Source organism: Manis javanica, chromosome 5 (genome assembly GCF_040802235.1).
Source record: "Manis javanica isolate MJ-LG chromosome 5, MJ_LKY, whole genome shotgun sequence".
NCBI lineage: Eukaryota > Metazoa > Chordata > Mammalia > Pholidota > Manidae > Manis > Manis javanica.
In genome coordinates this window covers 9,017,513-9,036,993 of record NC_133160.1, presented here as the reverse complement: position 1 = coordinate 9,036,993, position 19,481 = coordinate 9,017,513, and the positions used below count along the sequence as shown (strand labels likewise).

General features: G+C 48.4%; 1 protein-coding gene across 6 annotated transcripts in view; it reads right to left on the bottom strand.

Annotated features, from left to right (window-relative positions):
• Positions 1 to 18,774, bottom strand: part of ATP9A (ATPase phospholipid transporting 9A (putative)) — a 114,813-nt gene extending 96,039 nt beyond the window's left edge. For 2 of the 6 annotated variants that reach the window (XM_073236429.1, XM_073236430.1), the window contains exon 1: positions 18,440 to 18,773. In XM_073236429.1, the coding sequence (XP_073092530.1) occupies positions 18,440 to 18,717 (278 nt within the window). In that variant the 5' untranslated portion in view covers positions 18,718 to 18,773. Of the gene's footprint in view, positions 1 to 593; positions 762 to 10,688; positions 10,882 to 18,439 lie in introns of those variants that run through there. The other 4 variants (XM_073236433.1, XM_073236431.1, XM_073236432.1 and 1 more) reach the window with 4 other exon arrangements.
• Positions 18,775 to 19,481: the final 707 nt, after the last annotated feature.

Sequence of the window (19,481 nt, the reverse complement as noted above, 5' to 3'; positions counted from 1 at the left end):
CCGAGTCTGGCCTTGAACCACGTCCATTTATCCTAAACCCTAATCTTTCTGCCAGCCTATGCTGTCAAGGTTGCTGGTTACCCCAAGATTACTATATCAAGGAGAAGGTAAAGATTCTTTTCTCCACACCCACATCTCATTTTTAGCAACACACTGGAGGAGCAGGCCAGGAAGCCAGGGACTCAGAGCCCAGCATAACCTGGAGATGGGCCAGTATGCATACAGCTGCAGGCCTACTGCCCCCAAGTGCTGTGCTGGCTGCCCCAAGAGGGCAGCTCGTTAGGCATGCCTGCTCCCAGATCCCCTGTGCACAAGACAAGGGAACACCTGAGAATCTGGATGGCCCTAGTAAAAAAAAAAAAAAAAAAAGCCACTGAGAACACCCCAAACAGGAAGCTTGTCCTTCAGGAAAGCCCATAAACAAGGCATTTTGAGAATTACAAGCCCTTGTAAGCACTGCGATGGAAACACCCCACGCTGAATTGCTCACCTCCCTGCCCCGGCACACAGGCCAGGAGGGAGAAATCCCAGCCCTGCTAGCCCCTTGGGACGTTGCCAGCTGACATGAAACCGACCAGCCGGTTAGGACTTACATGATTACTTGTCCACGGCAGACCTCCCTTGTCCTCCTCCTCCTCCAGACGAGGCACGCTCTGGTGGAGCCCTGGGGCACAGAGCTAAGCTAACACAGTCCCTGGGCATCAGGACTCGAAAGATCAGCAAGGCAGCAAGCTGCCTACTCAGACGCTCAAGCTCAAAATTTCCATGATGAAACACAATGCTCTTTCTTAAAAATAGCATCCTCATTCCAGTAAACTGGTGCTGAGGGCGGAGCGTGGCTCTGATAAGGACAGGTTTCACTTCTAGTAACTCACCCTTGCTGGCCCCATTCTAAGTTGTCCCAGGGCCAGTGACACACACAAAAGACTCCAGAATGCCACCCCCATTCCTGTTCCTGAGTGCAAATCACCCATGCTGGCCATCGGTGGACACCAAGTGTTGAATGAATACAGGAAGCTGGGACGGTGCAGGGAGGGTTCCCTTGACAGGAAGCACACCCTCTATTTGCAGAAGCCGTCCTGATGGTCATGACTGACTCCCCTGGGAGCAAGAGATTCTCTCCCCATCCTACAATAAACCCGCAATGATGGATCCCACAGTTGTATGTTTCTAGTGAAAGCTGAAGAATGAAATTAAGCGAAACCACATACTGTCATATTGAGAGCTTCTATGAGTTTTGTCTGTTTTAAAAGGTTCCACTCAGCAAGCTATCAGATTAAGTTATTCGTTACCTAACCTGTGACGTGTACGTGTGCGCAAAGTGGTGGGACAGCCAGCGCAGCAGGTGCTGAGGCAGCAGGGGGCTGGAAACAAACCTAACCGCCATCCAAGGGGGGCTGGTCAATAAACAAGGGGCACCCACAAAATAGGATTCACAGCCTTTAAGGAATGCAGTAGAGCTGTGTACCCTGAAGAGTGTTTGCAAGATGTGCTAAGCAGAAGAGCAAGGGGCTGAAGGTGGTGTCCAGGATGCTGTTCTTTGCATGAAAGCAGGAGAACACGCGTGCGGACAGCCTTGCCAATGCAGAACACCTCCCCGACAAGCTGAGGCCGCTGCTTCCCTTTAGGACAGAGGAAGCACTATTCCAGGTCCTGAGGAGACCAGACATTGGAACGGGATCCTGGCCTTCTCCTTCCGTATGATCTCACCGCAAAATCGGGGTGTTTGGCACAGGATAAAATAAGGACTTGGTGTCACCTGAGCCCAGTGCAATTAGCCCCAAGTTGATCTCATTACACCAATTTTATTGTCACCTCATGTATTCACTTTCTACCTGCAGTGGATATAACTTCCACACTTTCAATACACCACTAACTTGACTTGCGGGCCAACTGTATTTACTGAACACTTACAAATAATAATAAGACAAGTAATTGCTGGTTTTTTGGGGATGCATTCACTCACCTAGCACGTCCTGCCACTCACAGGTGCTGGGCCTCACATTCAGCAATGAACAAGGCAGAGTCCTCTGCCCCTATTGTTTACACTCTAGGGGAGGGATACAGATGGTAAACAACCACCCAAAATAAAATAAGGCAAAGGCAAAAGGGGGGCAGCAGGGGTGTGGCTCCCGGAGGCTGGGTGGCCAGAGGGGCTGGGGTGACATGGAGCAGAGGGACAAAAAGGAACAGCCATGCAACCATGCAAAGAAATGCAATCCAGGCAGACGAACTGCAACGGCAGGGATCTGGAGGTGGGCAGCAGCCTGGCCCGTGTTTGCACAGAAAGATCGGTGCAGCCGGAATGCACGATCACGGCAGGAGGCGTGGGGCAGACGACGCAGGCCCGTGGCACCCGGCAAGGAGCATGGATTGGACTCCAAGCACAGAGGGGCTCACTGGAGGGCTACTGGAGGGCTATAAGCAGAGGGTGGCAGGCTCTGACATACACTGCTAAAAGGAGTCTCTGGCTGCCGGGCAGGGAAGACACAGCAGCGGGCAAGAGCAGAGGCGGCTAACAGGTGTAAGCTTTCATTCTGGGGTAAAGAAATGTTCCAACACTGATTGTGTGATGATGCACAACTCTGTGATATGCTAAAAACTGCTGAATTGTACACTTTAGGTGAATTGTCGGGTATGTGAACTATAGCTTAATGAAGTTGAATATTAACAAAAAAAAGTAGAAACACGGGATCTTTCAGGAAGCTTGTTGCCATCCAGATAAGCAAAGGCAGCAAAAATCCAGACCAGGGTGTGCCAGGAAAGGGTGATGGGAAAGGTACAGATTCCCATAATGTTACGGATATAGAGATGCACTCTACAGAGAAATGCATCATTTCGTTTAATGTTCACAACAATCCTACATGGGATATACTAGCATCATCCTCATTTCCACAGTGGACAAACTGAGCACAGAGATCTCAGTGACTTGCCCAAATTGGTTTTGTTTTGGTTTTCCTCAAGCCAGTTTTGGCTTGGTATCTGTTAGCTGCTGCCCCAAATCTCCCATCTGATATTCCTGTCTACCACATGGCTGGACTGTCCGTAAAGACATTCCTGTCAGTTTGATGTGTCTTCAATTCTAAGCCTTTAAAGGATGCAATCCACACCTTAAAGCCTGCGTCCTGTCACCCTGACCTCTCTGCTCTGACTTCTTCAGAGCTGTGCTGTCCAACAGCGTAGCTCCTACCACATGTAGCTATTTATGTTTATACTGATTTAGTTCCCCATTTCCACTAGCCACCTTCTGAGTGCTCCACAGCCACACATGCCCAGCAGCTATGGACAGAACTGTGCAGATTCAGAACATTCCAGCAGGGCAGGAAGTCCTAGCAGACGGCATGGTTGGAGAACATCCCTTTCAAGCTATGCCCTTCACTTCGCTCTTCATCCAACATCAGTGCCGAAAGACACACACATGAACACCAGTGAGTGGACCTCACAATTGAAGGAAACGTGCCTCAGCCATCCCCAGACTTGAGCCATTTTCATATACACACAGAGCTTCTATGATCCCCGACTACCTCTACTTCCTAACTTCATGATCTGAGCTCGACGTGCTTACCTTAAATCAGTGGGGCTCAACTAGGATCAACCTCCCACCCCCGCCCACCCACCCCCGCCCCAACCCTGGGGAGCCTCGGCAGCAGCGTCTGGAGACCCTTTTGGTTGTCGCACAGCAGAAGCGGTGACGGTTACTGGCATCCAGACTGAGGCTGGGGGCCAGGTCAGCCCCAAATGCCAGTAGAGCCCAGGTTGAGAACTCCTGCCCTAGACTGTATTTACATAAATTTATTTTAAAAGATTACTTCATACCACTATCAGAAAGGGGTAATCGGTATTACTTGCCACAAATAGAAGGTAAACATCAAAATCAAGAGAAGAAAAAGTCAATAATATCACTAAATTCTCCCTGGGTGCAGTGGCTCTGAGCCTAAAGCTTCCTGCCTGCTCGCTGCTCCTTTCTTTATCACAGAGACACGAGCAAGGGTCTGCTATTAAAAAATTGACTCTAAGTTGAAAATACTGAAGTACAATTGAAAAAGTAAGTAAGTATCCTGCTACATGTCTCAGTGCCATTGATTTACTTTCTGTCCATGAACTACTCAGATGCCATCACTGCGACACCCAGAGCCACTGCCTGCCCATATTTTGGGAACCACTTGTTCATAGTAGAAACCTTGATGGCAAATTTACAAGTGACCAAGTTCCAACCCCCCCATCTGTCCAAACAGAAGAGGTGGCAGCCAGGCTCCTCTCTGGATTTAATACCAGCAACTCTCTTTCCCCTAATGGCTGCCGCCACAGCCTGTCTGTGTAGGGGGTGGACTTCATCCCCCCAGAGGTCCCAGCAGGGGAAGCCTGGTGCCGTGTTGTGGCAGCTGCCACGGACTGCTGCTGTTTCTTCACACCAAGCTGAGCTGTCTGTCACTTGCCATGACAAAGTAACTCTTATCCCACTCCTAGAGGGGCTGGGGAGATGTGCTAGGGACAGAATCCCTTAAGAGTCAGAAATTAATGGAGAGGCCGAAGAAGAAATAACAGGCGAGAGACACAGTTTCAAAACAGCAGGATCACATGGGCTAGCATGAGAAACACTGGCTTTTCAGCCAGAGGACCTGGTTGCAAATCCCAGCCCTGCTCCAAGCTGGCTGGGTGCCTTTGGGCTACCCATCTTCTGTGACCCCCACTTTTCCTACCTGTAAAATGACAACAAAAAGTCCTGCCTTGCTGAATCACTATGAGGATTAAGAATTCCCTACATAAAGGGCATAGGAAAATACCTAGCACATAACAGGGGTTCAATTAATAGTACATATCACTCTTATTTTTCCAGGTAAAAAAGAAAATATGAAAATTTTCTCACCCATTGACAGCAAAAGCTGTTCAACTAGGTTAAAAGATGTGAGGCTAGAAGTAATTTAGTTTTACCTGATTCCAGCTTAGACCGTTTAAACAAATCAAATTTTCTTATGATTTGACTCTAAAACAAAACGTTTTGATGGCCACTAGTGTGCTGGCCAGATGTGCAGCAGTGAAACACAATCTGGCTGAAATGCAAGGGAAAAGCAATGTTACAGGGGGAGGTGCCAAGGGAACAACATTTCCAGAAAAGGTAACTACTGTAACCAGGAGCTGGCCTCCAAAGAAACGATCCCTCTGTGCTGAGTACCACGGCGATCAGCAGGCACTTGGTAAATATTTGCTGAACTGCCTGCATGACACACCAACCTTTCCTGGAGCTAGAGTCCAGGAAAACTGTAGTCTCAATGTTGATACTGGGAAGATACAGAAAGAACTGGGGGAATGGGGGTGGGGGAGGCGGGGATTTGCACATACCCCCACCTCATGCTCTAGGAACACTTGGCCATATCTAGAAAGACGTTCGGTTGCTACATCTACAGGTGCCAGGGATGCTGCTGAACATCCTACAGCCCAGGGGCACAGCCCCACACAGAGGATTATTGAGCCCCAGATCTAAGCAGTCCTGGGTTCGAGAACCCTGATCTAGAGCAGCTCTGCCCAGCACATTTCTCTGAAGATAGACATGTTCTATGACTGCACTACCAAACCCAGCAGCCACTAGCCACATGTGGCTGTTGAGTGCATGAAATGTGGAGGAATTTGAATTGTATTCCATTAATTTAAATAGCCACAAGTAGTGCCTACCACATTGGACAGCAGGTCTAGAAGGATGGAGCCCAAATGTTAAGTACAGATGCCTAGCGGGGAGAAGAAAGGGGGGCTGGAAGGAGTGGATGGGAAGTTATCAAGAGAAACTAATCAGTAGATGAATGGATAAAAAAGATGTGGTCCATATACACAATGGAATATTATTCAGCCATAAGAAGAAAACAAATCCTACCATTTGCAACAACATGGATGGAGCTAGAGGGTATTATGCTCAGTGAAATAAGCCAGGTGGAGAAAGACAAGTGCCAAATGATTTCACTCATCTGTGAAGTATAAGAACAAAGAAAAACTGAAGGAACAAAACAGCAGCAGAATCACAGAACCCAAGAATGGACTAACAGTTACCAAAGGGAAAGGGACTGGGGAGGATGGGTGGGAAGGGAGGGATAAGGGGGAAAAAGAAGCATTACGATTAGCACATATAATGTAGTGGGGGGTAGGGGGGACACAGGAAAGGCAGTATATAGAGAGAAGACAAGTAATGATTCTATAGCATCTTACTACGCTGATAGACAGTGACTGTAATGGGGTATGTAGGGGGGACTTGATAATACGGGGAGTCTAGGAACCATAATGTTGTTCAACTAATTGTACATTAACGATATCAAAAAAAAAAAGAGAAAATTTAGCTCTTTGCTCTAGAAACATACAAGTGGCTAGAGCTGTTTTTTTTTTTTTAACTAGGAGAATGTAAAATCTGAAGTCAGAAAGAATGCAAAGATGGCAGCTAGTTCACTAAATTCTGAAGGTGTCTTTGGCCACAGGAATGCTACTGGCTGGAGGAGAAATGGGACAGTATCAATGAAAGAAGCCAAGTCAATGTGTCAAACTTTCTTTAAATGGAAAGCTCAGAGCTCTGACCTAGCAAATCTACCTGGAGGAACACATACTACGCAAGTTCTGATACTGGTAAGCAACAGGAAGTACACAAGAATGATCACGGTAGCAACAGAGAACTAAACCCTGGAGATGACCAAAAGCCCATCACAGGGATGCTCTCTCCCTATACAGTGAACCTGTCAGCAATAAAAAGAATGAGGCAGAGACACATACTAGGCAGGGCAAGATCCAAGTGATGAAGTGGGAGGGAAAACTGAAGTAGAAGATAAGCTTTACCTGGGGCCCTGCATGGGACTTCAAAACACTAGTGTTTCATTTTGGTGGTGGGGGGGGTGGGGGGGAAAAGGCCTGGGTTTCTTTTATTTTTTCTGTGCAGAAAAGGGGTTTCACTGTTTTTCCTCCTGCTCCAATCCTCAGCACACACCTTCACCTTCACTGAGAGCCTACTGTGTGTTCCACACACCACTACCACCATGGATGCATTAGGACTGCAAAATCCAGTGAGATTATTAACCTTTCAAAAGGAAACTAATGCGCAGGGAATGGCAGACCTGCAGCTCCGAGCCTTCACTCATTCAGTCAGAAACTATTTTTTGAGCTCCTACTATGTCTTACGCACTGGGATGAGCAAACAAGACAAATGAAAGCACTGCTTTCACGGAGTCTTTTATTTTGCAGGTGGACAGGGTGGTAACAGAAAACAAGCAGAGAAAAATAAACAAGAATAGCGTACTGGGCGGCAGTCAGTTCCTTCAGAGTGAGCGGTCTGAAAAAAAACTCTCTGGAGAAGAGACAGCTGAGCTGAGACTTGTGAGACAAGACGCAGTGGCGCTATGTGACCCTGGGCTAGTTCTTAACCACTCTAAGCCTCAGCTTCCTGGGAAATGGAGTGAAAACAGAACCTGATGTGGGCCTATGCGTTGATGTCATGAGATGATCCTCTTAACCGACCTAGGATGGTGGTCCTGGCATCTAAGAAACCACCAGCTAAAATTCCTATGAGACCACCTATAATGCATCACTAGATGTAAAGCTCCATGCTGGCTACACCCCCAACAGTACAACTGTGCTGGGGCAGAGGAGGTGCTCAGCAAATACCTATGGAGTGAATGAATGGCAATCCTCTGAAATGTCCAAAACCACAGCTACGATTCTGGTTTTCTGCAGGCACTAAGCCTCACTGTTTCGTGAGTGTGACTTTGCAGATTGAGCTCCCATCCCAGAAGAGTGACTTCTTGGGTCAGGGAGTCTGTGCCTACCTTAGCTTTCCCACTGTGTGTTTTCCAGAGTAACTCTGCTTTGGAGGGCCAGAGTTCAGAATGAAAACATTATTTAAGGAGTGGACATAAAAGAGAGGAGTCAGTGTGTGAAAACTAGAGCGCTGGTTATGTGAATTCCTGGTGTCTACTCAAAGAAGTATTATGTTGCCATTCAAAATGTCATTTACAAAGTACCTCATGATGCAGAAGAGGGCTTATATTAAAATACTAAGTGAAAAATGTAGGAAATAAAAACACATGTGCTACATGGTTATAATTTATAAAACAATGTACTTACAGAAACAAGTCAAGAAGGAAACAGCACATACTAGCTAAAATGTTGGCCCGTCAATTGCATTGGTCTTTGAAAGGGAAGTTAACACCAGTTTCATTCATCGGTCTTCTCTGTTTCACAATTTTTCTTTAATACATATGCATTCATTTTACAATTAAAAGAAAATAAATTTTAGGCTTTTTTTGCTGTTTCTCTTATAATGTACTACTTTAGGATGCTTGGTGAGAGATGAAAGGTCCCTTGTGATGTGACCATTTTGCCAAGTTTAGGTTCAGGGTTACCACGACTTGGCTAACCTGTATGTCTAAAACTTAAGCTCAGATCAAGAAAAGGAAGCCTCTCTCAAGTAAATCATAAAAAGCAAATTTCTTGTGACACTCCTACACTCCCGATGAAAGGAGACCCATAATACCAAGTACTGGGGAGGACGTGGACAACAGGAACACTCCCTGATGTAGAAACCATCATTTTTCTACTAAAGCTACACACAGATATGCCCTAGGGCCCAGCAGTCACCTAACACATGCACTAAAAGACGTGTTCAAGAATGCTCTCACACTATCCGTGAAAGCCCAGCTGGGAAACAGACCAAATGTCCACCGAGGGGAGAAGGGAAAGATCAGGATATATTTATCCAATGGCTGCACATGGCGATAGGGATGAAAGAATTATAATTCACATGTGACATGACCGCATTTACACAAAGTTGAAAAACAGGCAGTCAGTCTCTGTTGTAAGAAGCCAGGAGATAGGTTAAGATGGGCTCACACAGGAGGGAACACGAGAAGGCGTCCATGGTAAGGAGCCTGTTTCTTTATCTGCTGCTGGTTACGATGTGTTCACTTTATGAAAATTCATGGAGCTGTACATTTACGATGTGTGTACTTTTCTGTACACATCTTAACCATCTTTTGAAAGGCCTCATCTCCAAATACAGTCACATTCTGAGGAGCTGGGGCATTAGGACTTCAACCTACAAATTTGGGGAGGCATACATTTCAGCCAGTAACACTACTCAAATGTTCTATTCCAACAGTTCAGGGCTTCCTTAGTTACTAACTCAGCAAGCTGAGCTCATGTTAAGAACAATAGTACAAACCTGAATTTCTTGCCCAACAGGTTTTGTGTGGGGGTGTGTGTGTGTGTGTGTGTTTTAAGACAGGACAAGGCACCTTCCAAGGGCAATAAGGAAGGGATCTGGCCACTCGGTGAATACTCATTCCACTGCCCAGTGGTTGCTAACAGGCGTGCCTTGCCCACCTCCCCACCTCCAAGGAGAAACTTAGCAATGTCTGGAGAGATCTTCGCTGTCCTAACTGGGGAGGGAGCTACTGGCATCCAGTGGGCAGAGGCCAGGGGTTCTACTTCACATCCTACAGTGGACAGAACAGCCCCACAGAGAATGATCAGTAGTGCCGAGGTTAACAATTCCTGAGGCCTAACCTGGCCAAGTCTGACTTCACTTTATGTCCTAGCAGATGGCCCGGTGGAAGGTGGGAGATCCTGCCAGGCCCCCTTCTATGCTCAGGGAGAGCGCACAGCAGGCTCTTCCCTAACACTTAGCACGTGCCTCAGAGACCCAAACGAGAGGAGGTAACACAGCATCAGGCACCTTTCCATTTCCCAAAGGAAACCTTTCCACAAACCCTCCTTCCGACTTGTCCTGTCTGTGATGCCGCCAAGCCACCCAGACAATCAGACAGACAACACTAAGACCCCCAATCAACCTGGCAAACTAACCATTGTTTTAAAAAATCATGTTTTTTCCATTGAGAACTTGGCAAAATAAAAACTTTAAAAATCCATGAGCACCACCAGATTATCCCACTTCTTCCCCTTGCAGCAATAATATTTTTAGACTGACATCATCGTTTTAGCATGGCATCACCACTCCCTAATTATCAGGCATGCCTTGGGGGCACAGCTGCAAACCTCATCAACTATTGTCGACTTCACACTTTCCTTTAACTCAATTCTTGGTTTTTTACTCAAACAGATTCTGAAAGGCAACTTTCTATCACTACTACCAGGAGAAGATAAGTATTACTTGGCACAAACAGAAGGAACCATAAAAATAATTTTTAACCTTTCAATGTCTGGCCATAAGGCACCTAAAAGGCTCTTAGGCAACATTTTTCCACAGACCAACCTGAATACCTGTATTGATCTTTCAAAGCCACACAAATGAAAGAAAACAGACATTAGCTTAAGGAATCAGCACCAGTGTAACTTTGTAGGTCAAAATCACCAATGAAAATGTTACAACTAGTCTTTTTCTAAGTTAAACCAAAGCCCACTCATTGCCACGAGTGAAGCTGAAGGGACGTTATGACCATCCCCAAAGGCAGCCAGCCCTTATTGATGACTTCCATTATTTGTGTCTGGGTAAAGATATTAAATAATGTTCTGTTCTGAGAAGTAACAGTCAAAAGTCCAAAGACACTCCTCCCAACTCACTGTATGTGTGACTGAAGTCAGGGTCTGGCAGCCACCGTCTTTCCCCAGGACTGGCCTGCACAGCCTCTATTCACTGGCCTTCCTCAGGGAAGGCCCAGCAAGCAGGCTCCCAGATCCATGCCTCTACCCCTCAGCATCCCTACCTGGGTCTGTAACTCCACATCCCCGTGGTGCCTGGCAGTGGCAGGGAGCACCTGGTCTGGTTCTAGTCCAGGCAGGGCAGGGCCCACTCCGTAACAGGAAATGGATGGCACAAGTGCAGGTGGACTGGCTGGCAGAGAGCGCAGAGAGCACTTCCCGATGGCCCTGTGCCAAGGCTTGTTCTGACTGTTCTCATCCAAGGAGCAGAGAGAGTTTATGCAACTCTCTGCTCCATCCCGGAGAGGGGAAAGGCTTGGGTTTCTGGATTGCATGGCCTATATAACCTTCCCCCTTCTTCCTCCCCGTCAACACTACCTCCATTATGTCAAAAAGAGGACACTGAAAATACATGCACCCTCTAATACTATCGGGCCTCATTAGTCATGGTTTCTGTATTTGCAAATTCACCTACAACTTCATAATGTACAACTTCAAAACCAGTACTTACAGCATCCTCTGGTCATACATGGCCATGTGCAGAGTGGCAAAAAGTCTGAATCAGCACATGCAGCATCGCCAGCTGAAGTGGAACACGGCGATGTCCTGCATTCCTGCTTCAGCCCACGTACTGTACACACCGTCATTTCCATAATCTATCTAGTACCATGTTGTCTGCATCTTTGTGCCTTCTGTTAGCGATTTCACTAGTGAAAATGGCCCCTGCCTTCCTAAGAGCAAGAAGGCTGCGAGGTGCCTTACGGGGAAAATGTGTTAGATACGCCTCCTTCAGGCAGGAGTTGTGGTGCTGCTGGTCCTGAGTTTAACATTAACGAATCAACAATAGATACTAAACGCAGTGTCTTTAAACAGAAATACACCTAAAACAAGATTCTGTATTGATCAGTTGATAAAAACATCTGGCCAGAGGCTCACAGGAACCTAACCCTGTATTTCCCCTAGGAGCAAATGGTTCGGTATTTGCTGATTCAGTATCAGTGGGGACTTTGTAGAACTCAATGTGAATAATGAGAGTCATCTATACTATATACCTAACACTACATGGTAACAAAAGAGAAAGGGTAGTTCACCTCCACACATTAGAAGTGACAGCTTCAATAAAGTTCAGATCTTTCAAGTGAATAAATGTATGTGTATGAAGAACTCCCTTCCAAGTGCATTATTTTTCGCAGTTCACATAAAAGATGAAATCCACATCATTGATGGACCCTGGTAACTCATATGCTCCTCTGCACCCCTTATACCTAAGCACACAGATGCTCTTCCTATCCCCATGTGACAGAAGAGGAAACTGAGGCACAGAGGGGAAAAGAGAGTGGCCTGGAGTTATCCAAACACTACAGTGGCAAAACTGGTACATTAACCTAAGTCTGTGTGGCCCTGGAACCCAAACTCTTAACCACAAAATCAACAAACCCATCCTGTCCTGGGTTATTTAAAGTTGTAGTCTACAATATTCTTTACTATCCCAGTAGTTTTCAACATGCAGTATACCTTAAACAACTGCCACTCCAAAATTCTCTATCCTGCAGCCACTTGGCAGAAAACATCATTGTTACTGGAGGGAAAAACAAACAATTGATAAAAAAAAAAAAATGCACTGAGGGCACAGAGCCGATCAAATGCCTTCCAGCTGCCAGCCCGCCTCTCGGAGCAGCACCCTCCTGTCCTCTGAATCGGGAGTCAGACTCGCTAGGTTTTGCCACTCATTGTCAGCCTGGAGTAATTGCTTGACCCTTTTGGGTCTCAGTTTCCTTATCAGTAAACAAAGATGAAAGAAACACTGACATCAAAGGGCCATTGGGTGATGTAAGAAAACCCTGGTTCAGGGCCAAAGACTGCAGATGCTAAGTAAGTGTTACTTCTCCCCACTAGTCAGGGAAAGAATCGATTTAAATTCTGCACCCTCATGCAAAATGCAAGTGTGTGCCTTGAGGTGCCTCTGCTGCATGCACCAGGCAGGTGCTGGCTGTCTGGGCCCCAGCAGCCTTGCTGGGATGTGAAGCCTAGTGTGAGAAACTGCTCCAAGGCCTACAGGCTACACCCATCAGCATTAGCTTGCCATTGCTGCTGTGACAAATCACCGCTCTCACAGTTCTGGGGGTCAGGAGTCCACAGCGGGCCTCATGGGGCTGAAGTCAAGGAGTCAGCAGGGCTATGTTCTTTCTGGAGGATCCAGGAGAGAATGTGCTTCCTTGACTTCCCCAGTCTCTAGAGGCCACACACACTCCTTTACCCAGGCCCCTTCTCCATCTTCAAGCCAGCAGCATACCACCTTCCTGTCTCTCCAACTCTGAGAGGCACTCTCCTGCATCTTTCAAGTATGCTTGTGATTACACTGCACCCACCTGGATAACCCAGGGTCACCTTCCCATCGCAAAACCATCCACCTAATCCCATCTGCAAAGTCCCTTTTCCCATGGAACATAACATATTCAACGGGTCTGGGGATTAGTGTGGGGAACCGCTATTCTGCCCACCCTACCCTACATGCTGTATCCTCTGAAACAATCCAGATTTCATATTATTTGATGCTTCTGCATTAAATGCTTGACTTCTTGCATTCATAACGTGTAAGATTTTTCACATAAATAACCCACCCAAAAAGAGTCTTCACTAGAATTTGAGTCTTATACTTAAAGATGAAAAGTCATCTCACATGCCCAAACACTGCCTCAGCTGATGCCCCTTGGTGGAGGGAAAGACACAAAGGAAGAGAGAGTGGCCTTAGGATGTCTTGTCTTCTCTTTGCCTGTGGTTCCCTTCTCCTGGTACTCACCCCAAATCCCTCAGCCACCCCTGTTCCCATTCTCAAGTCATGGTTAAGACATGCAGACCTGATTCCATCGACCAGGGAAAAACTCTGAGCCAGGGAGATGAGCAGATTAGAAAGCAGCAGTTTGAGAACATCCAGCGGACTTCTGCCTGGACCATCTAGAAATGGTTCTTCTGCCCGCATTCCCAGGAGCAGGGGCTTTGCTTCCCTTCTAAATTGGAGATCAGCTTCAGGCATTCTTTCTCTCAACAAGGATGTAGTGGGCACCTACTCTGGCGAGGTTCCATGTGATAATGATTAAGTTGTCACTAACTAGGGCCCCACAGAGTTCCCAGCCAAATGTTCACACAAACACGTGTCAAATTGCTACTATATGAGAAAGAGCTGTGCCCTGATAGGCTCCAAGAGGGGGTATCTGATGTCTAGTCTGAAAATCAGGGAAAGCTCCCCTGATGATATGAGACCCCCGTAAGGCTTAATGGAAGAATGAGCTTTGGCTTAATGAAGAAGGCAGAGGACATTCCTGATAAAGATCAGCCTGTGCAAAGGTCCTGTGTCAAGAGAAAGCTCAACAAAAACACTGAGCGCAGGCCACATGACTAGAGAAGGAAGGGGCTGGAGGATGTCAAGATGAAAATGGACAGAGGCAGGGGCCACAGAACTTTCTATGATGGTGGAAATGTTTGTATCTCTACCATCCAGGACAGCAGGCACTGGCCACATGTGGCTATCAGGAACTAAAACATGGCTAGTGCCATTGAGGAAGGGATCCTTTTTTATTTTATTTTCAATCTGACTTTAAGTAGCCACATGAGGCTGTGACTACCATGTTGGACAGGCAGGACCAGAACATTTTAGGGCCTCAGAGAAATGGGAAGCCACTAGAAAGCTCTGAGCAGGACATTTTCATAATCAGAACACTTGGTCACACCTGTTCTGGCTGCAAGGTGGAGGCCTCCCTAGACAATTAGCAACACGGATGCGGGGAAGTAAGTGATGTTGAAGATCATGATGACAACTGGTAGTACTGAGGGACATGTGCACAGATTCCAGAGCAACTCTGGGGGAGAAAATGGGAGATCTTCGTAAAGGATTAGCAACAGAAGGGTTAAGGCTGCAGGCAGGGTGATGCCTGGGTTTCAAAATTCTGCCACTGAAGAACTGGCACATCCATTCTCTGAGCTTGAGAACACCGCAGGAAGGAAGACCAGGCTCGTGGTGGGTCTGGATTTGGCCAGGCTGAAAGGAGTCAAGAGGAAGACAGAGGACTTGATTCCCTAGGAAGGTGGTCACTGAAGCCATGGGCATGGATGACCTCAACCCACAGTTCTAAAGGTAAGGACGTCCAAGACCAAATCTTAGGCACTCACAGCATTTAGCAGTCAGATAAAGATGAGACATGGGAACCCACAGTTCTGTCATGGAAGATACTGCTGACAAACTGTTTCAAAAAACCCATAGGAGACAAGAGAAATGAAAGCATACATCCACATTGTGCTTAGCAGGGTTATTCATAAAGGCCAAAAAATTCTGGAAATAATCGAAATGTCCTTCTTGGTGAATAAACAAAATGTGGTATATAATGAAATTCTATTAAACAATAAAAAGGAATTTCAAAACCATTATGCTGAAAGAAGCCAGACACACAGACAACACAAAGTATGATTCCATCCACATGAAATTTCCAGAAAGCGTAAACTTATAGAAACAGAAAGTGGATCAGTGGTGTGTGGGATTAGCCACAAACAGGCATGAGAGCATTTTTTGGACTGACATAAATTTTCAAAACCTGAATTGTGAGGATGGTTGCACAAACTCTGTTGATTTATTTGTTTAAAATTCAATGAGTTGCGCATTTATAATGGATGTATTTTATGTTATGATACCTCAACAAAGTTGTTTTTAAGAAAAAAAATCGAAGTAAAAGATGTACCTAAATAGTTCTTTCTCAACCTTGTTCATGTGCAAAACTTCCTGGTCCAAATACATTTTTAAAAAAAATCGAAGCACCCTTGTCCAAATTGGCCTCAAAACCCAGAATTGTTATTAAGAAAAGCAAAGTCTCAGTTCGGCCAGAGGCCAAGGTCCTTGCTATCTCTATAGTAGCACACCAGGATGCAACACTTTATGCAGTTCATTTTTCCAGGTTATGATCAGGAAAAAGTAAAGAAATCCATCGTATGTTTAAATTTCCCACCTTCAAAGGAACATTCTGGAGAGCCCCCAAAAGCAGACCTCACACAAAGACCTAATTGTCACCATTAGTGTCAGTATATACATATACTAACATACTGAGTGCTTAGAGCTCTAAATTTTACATGGATTAAGTCTCAAAATAACCCTATGAAGTATATAAAATTACTGTTATTCCCACTTTACAGATGAAAAACTAAGACCTAGAGAAGCAACATAGTTTTCCCAGAGTCCCACAGGCAGCTAGTAAGTGGGGGAGCCTCAGTTTGCAGCCAGCTCACCTCTGGAAGCCTGGCTCCTAGCAACCCTTCTCTGGCGTTCCACAGAGGAGAACTGCCTTCAGATGGAAAGGAAGCACAGAGCGACAGAAAATGGTCTCAGTAATGTGGATCAAATGCCTTGCTTCCTAAAGAAACCTTTGCAATCGTTTTCCCAACATCACAATATGGTAACTTTCTCAAAAGAGAAACGAGCTTTGGGGCCCCGGGATTCCTTCAGCAAATAAACTACATGTCTGCACAACATATGCAGAATGACCCCAGCACCAAACTGCACTCTTGTCTTCCGGGGACTCACAGCGCCTGTTTTTGGTTTTTAACCACAAAATCCCCCAGCCCTCTTACACGCAAGAGTCATTAAGTGAATCGGGTTCAAACCTACCCGCTCAACATTATCTCTATAACCTCAAACAAGTTATTTAACATCACTGCATCTTAGTTTGCTTGTCTATAAAATGGGGAAATTAACTCCCCAAACTCACTCAGTCATTATGAGCATTAAAACAGGGCCATTTATCTCTGTGCCCAGCAGAGAGCCTGCCCTCACCACATATTGGTTTGTTCTTGCCTAACTCAGGTCTTCCCCTCTCTATCACTCTGCTTCCACGTGTTTCTAAACACCAAGATTACCACGCTGCTGTGGCTACTCTTAAAACTGCAGACTAAATACGAGAACATACATGCAAATACCTGGCCTCTCTGAATACATGATTTGAATCTGAATGATTATCACTGTTTAGGAAATAAATTAATTCCCAAGTGGCTAATTGTAAGGGAGTATTATCCTCCATTCCAATACCAGAAATCTTTTTAATTGTCTGCACTAAAAGTGATAACAGTAATTATCACTTTTAAATAATTATTTGCATTTTTCTCTCATTCACTGAATCAGAGTTTCTCAACTACGATAGCATATCAAATCATCCAGGGAGCTTCGAAAAAACAGTTACCCAGATCCCACCCCAGTATATTTCAAGGGTCTAAAATGGGGCAGGGATGGTAGTGGTTAAACTTTTCAGGTGATTCTAATGCAAAGACGCCTGCACCTGTCGGGCAGGGCTTGCTTAATCTTTGTGCGCCAGTCATCTGGCACAGCCCCAGCACACAGCAGGCATTTGATGTTTGTGGCAAAAATTAATAACTAGACTTTAGAGCCCACTGATCATATCAATTCAATATAATATTTACTGAAGATGTGTATTAACATGCAAGTACTATTCCAGGCGTATAGCTGGAGTTAACTGTCCATCATTCTTTAATCCCTAAGAAGTCCGATTAAAACACAACAGTGAAGGAAGGGGGTGTTGGACTGTCCATCTTCGGGTCAGACGATCCTGAGTTCCATCCCCATTTGCAGCATCTTCCCAGCCTCCTTCAGCTCGCTGGGCTCGTTTCCTCTGTACCACACCGAAGGGGCCTCCGTGAGATTCAAGACAGATCCCACAAAATGGCAGTTGGCATCATTCCTTTTTTTTTTTTTTAACCCCAAGGACACCGGACGAAGCCACCCTGGGGGCTCACCCTCCCCACCCCCTGCATCAAGCAACTGATTCTGCAGTAAGGGTGACCATAGGGAAGTGGCTCAGAGGGGACAGGGGGCTAATGGGACCGGCGGTTCAGAGGCCGCAGCCCCGCCCATCTGCCTTCTCAGCCTTCAGGGGACGACATTCTCACCTAAGCGGTCTGGGCAAATGCACATTCCCAGGTTCCCCAACTGGTGGGAATGGGAGGGGGCCAGAGAATCTGCATTTTAACAAGCTCCCCTCACCCTAAGTCTGTCGCAGGCGATGTCACAGCCCCTCAAAATCCTCAACAGGTCATTGCGATCCGCCGAACAAGAAGACAGCAGGGTGCAAAGTATGGACCTGTCCCGTCTCCCAGTAAGGGAACCCACGTCCAGGCCGCCCCGGGGTCGACCAAGGCAAGGCACAGCAGGTGGCAAGCCCTACCCCTACCGCGATCTCCTTCTCTCAGCGCGGGGTGTGGGGCTCGGGGCTCCAGCCGTCCCGGAGGAGCCCCTCCCTTCCTCCCGCAGCTGCTGGTTTGTGTCCTCCCAGGGCCGGGAGGGGAAGGCGCCGCCTCGGGGCTGACACCCGGAGGCGCTGAAGGGGGACCCCGCGGCGGTCTGCGCTGGAGATCGCGCCTGCTCCCCCCGACCCGGATAAGCCGAGCAGACCCCAGCTCGCGAGGGCTGTTCCACGCGCGCACGGCTCGGTTTTAACCCAATGGTAATTCCAGCAGGAATAATCAGGAAACAATGACACGGTGGAAAGGCAGGGCAGCTCCTAATTCCGCGCCCGCGTAAACAGCGCCGGGCGGGCCCGGCTTCTCGGGGTTTCCAAAGGGAGGTGGGCCGGGAAGCGAGGACACCGGGCGCTCGCTTCCCCGAGGGACGGGGCCTGCCTGGGGCCGGGGCGCCGAGCCTCCGCCCGCCTCCCCGGCCGGCCGCGGCCCCTGGCGCCGCCACCCCGTCAGGCCCGGCCCGGCCGCCCGAGCGCCGGCTCCGGCCGCGCGGACAAAGGGGACGGCGGCCCCGGGCCTCGCTCACCCGGTGCGGGGCCTGCTGTCCATCCGCTTCTTCTGGCGCACGGGCTGCAGCGGGATGTTGTCCGTCATGTCGCCCGCCTTGGCCGCCGCGCCCCCCGCGCCGCTTGGGCCGCCGCCCGGTCCGGCCTCCGCGCCGCCGACCGCAGGCGCCGCGCCGCCCCGGGGGAGGAGGCGGCGGCAGCGGGCGGGCCGGGCCCGCAGCGAGGGGGCGAGCTCGCGAGCGCCGGGCCACGCGCGGAGCCGCCCGCGCGGCCCGACCGACGGACACGGGCGCACCATGGGCCCGGGCTCCGCGCGGCTCCCGCTCGCCCCGCGCCTGCCACGGGAGGCGGCCCGCTGGGTCCGCGCCGCCGCCGCCGCAGTGTCCCCCCCCCCGGCCCGCGCCGCCCGCCCCCCACGCGCGCCCCCCGGCCACGCGCCCCCAGCCCACGCCCCGCGTGCGCGCGCCCGTCCCCCCCGAACCTGCCGCTGACAGTCACCAGCGCACACGCGCACCCGGCTCGCTCCCCGCATCACATACACCCTTTCTCACATGCTTACTCAGGCACCAGGGTGCACATCCTCGCACAAGCCCGACACACAACACACACACACACACACACTCCCACGCATGCTCAACCCGCTCACTCCCCACGAGCATCCGACATTCTTAATCACAGGGGCATCCTTGCACACAGACGTATCCTGCCACCTCCCTCCCTTCAACTGGTACTCAAAATCAAACATGAACACCTGCAACACACACCCTGCCGTGCTCACCGCCCCCTCAGCCCCCACCCCCACCCTTTATCACTCTCATGTACCCACCCTGGATCTCAGGCCTCACACACGCGTGCCCCCAGGAATCACAGTCGTTCAGGGACACACACACACATACACCTCACTGCACTTTGCAGACTCCCTCCCATCCTCCCCCATCCATGCCCCCATCCTCATCGTCATCCACCCTCACTCCCACCTGGATCCCCAGGCTGCCAGCACACCCTCCATCTCCCTGGACCACCTCTGCGGCTTACACATGGGCCCAATCCATCACAGACACA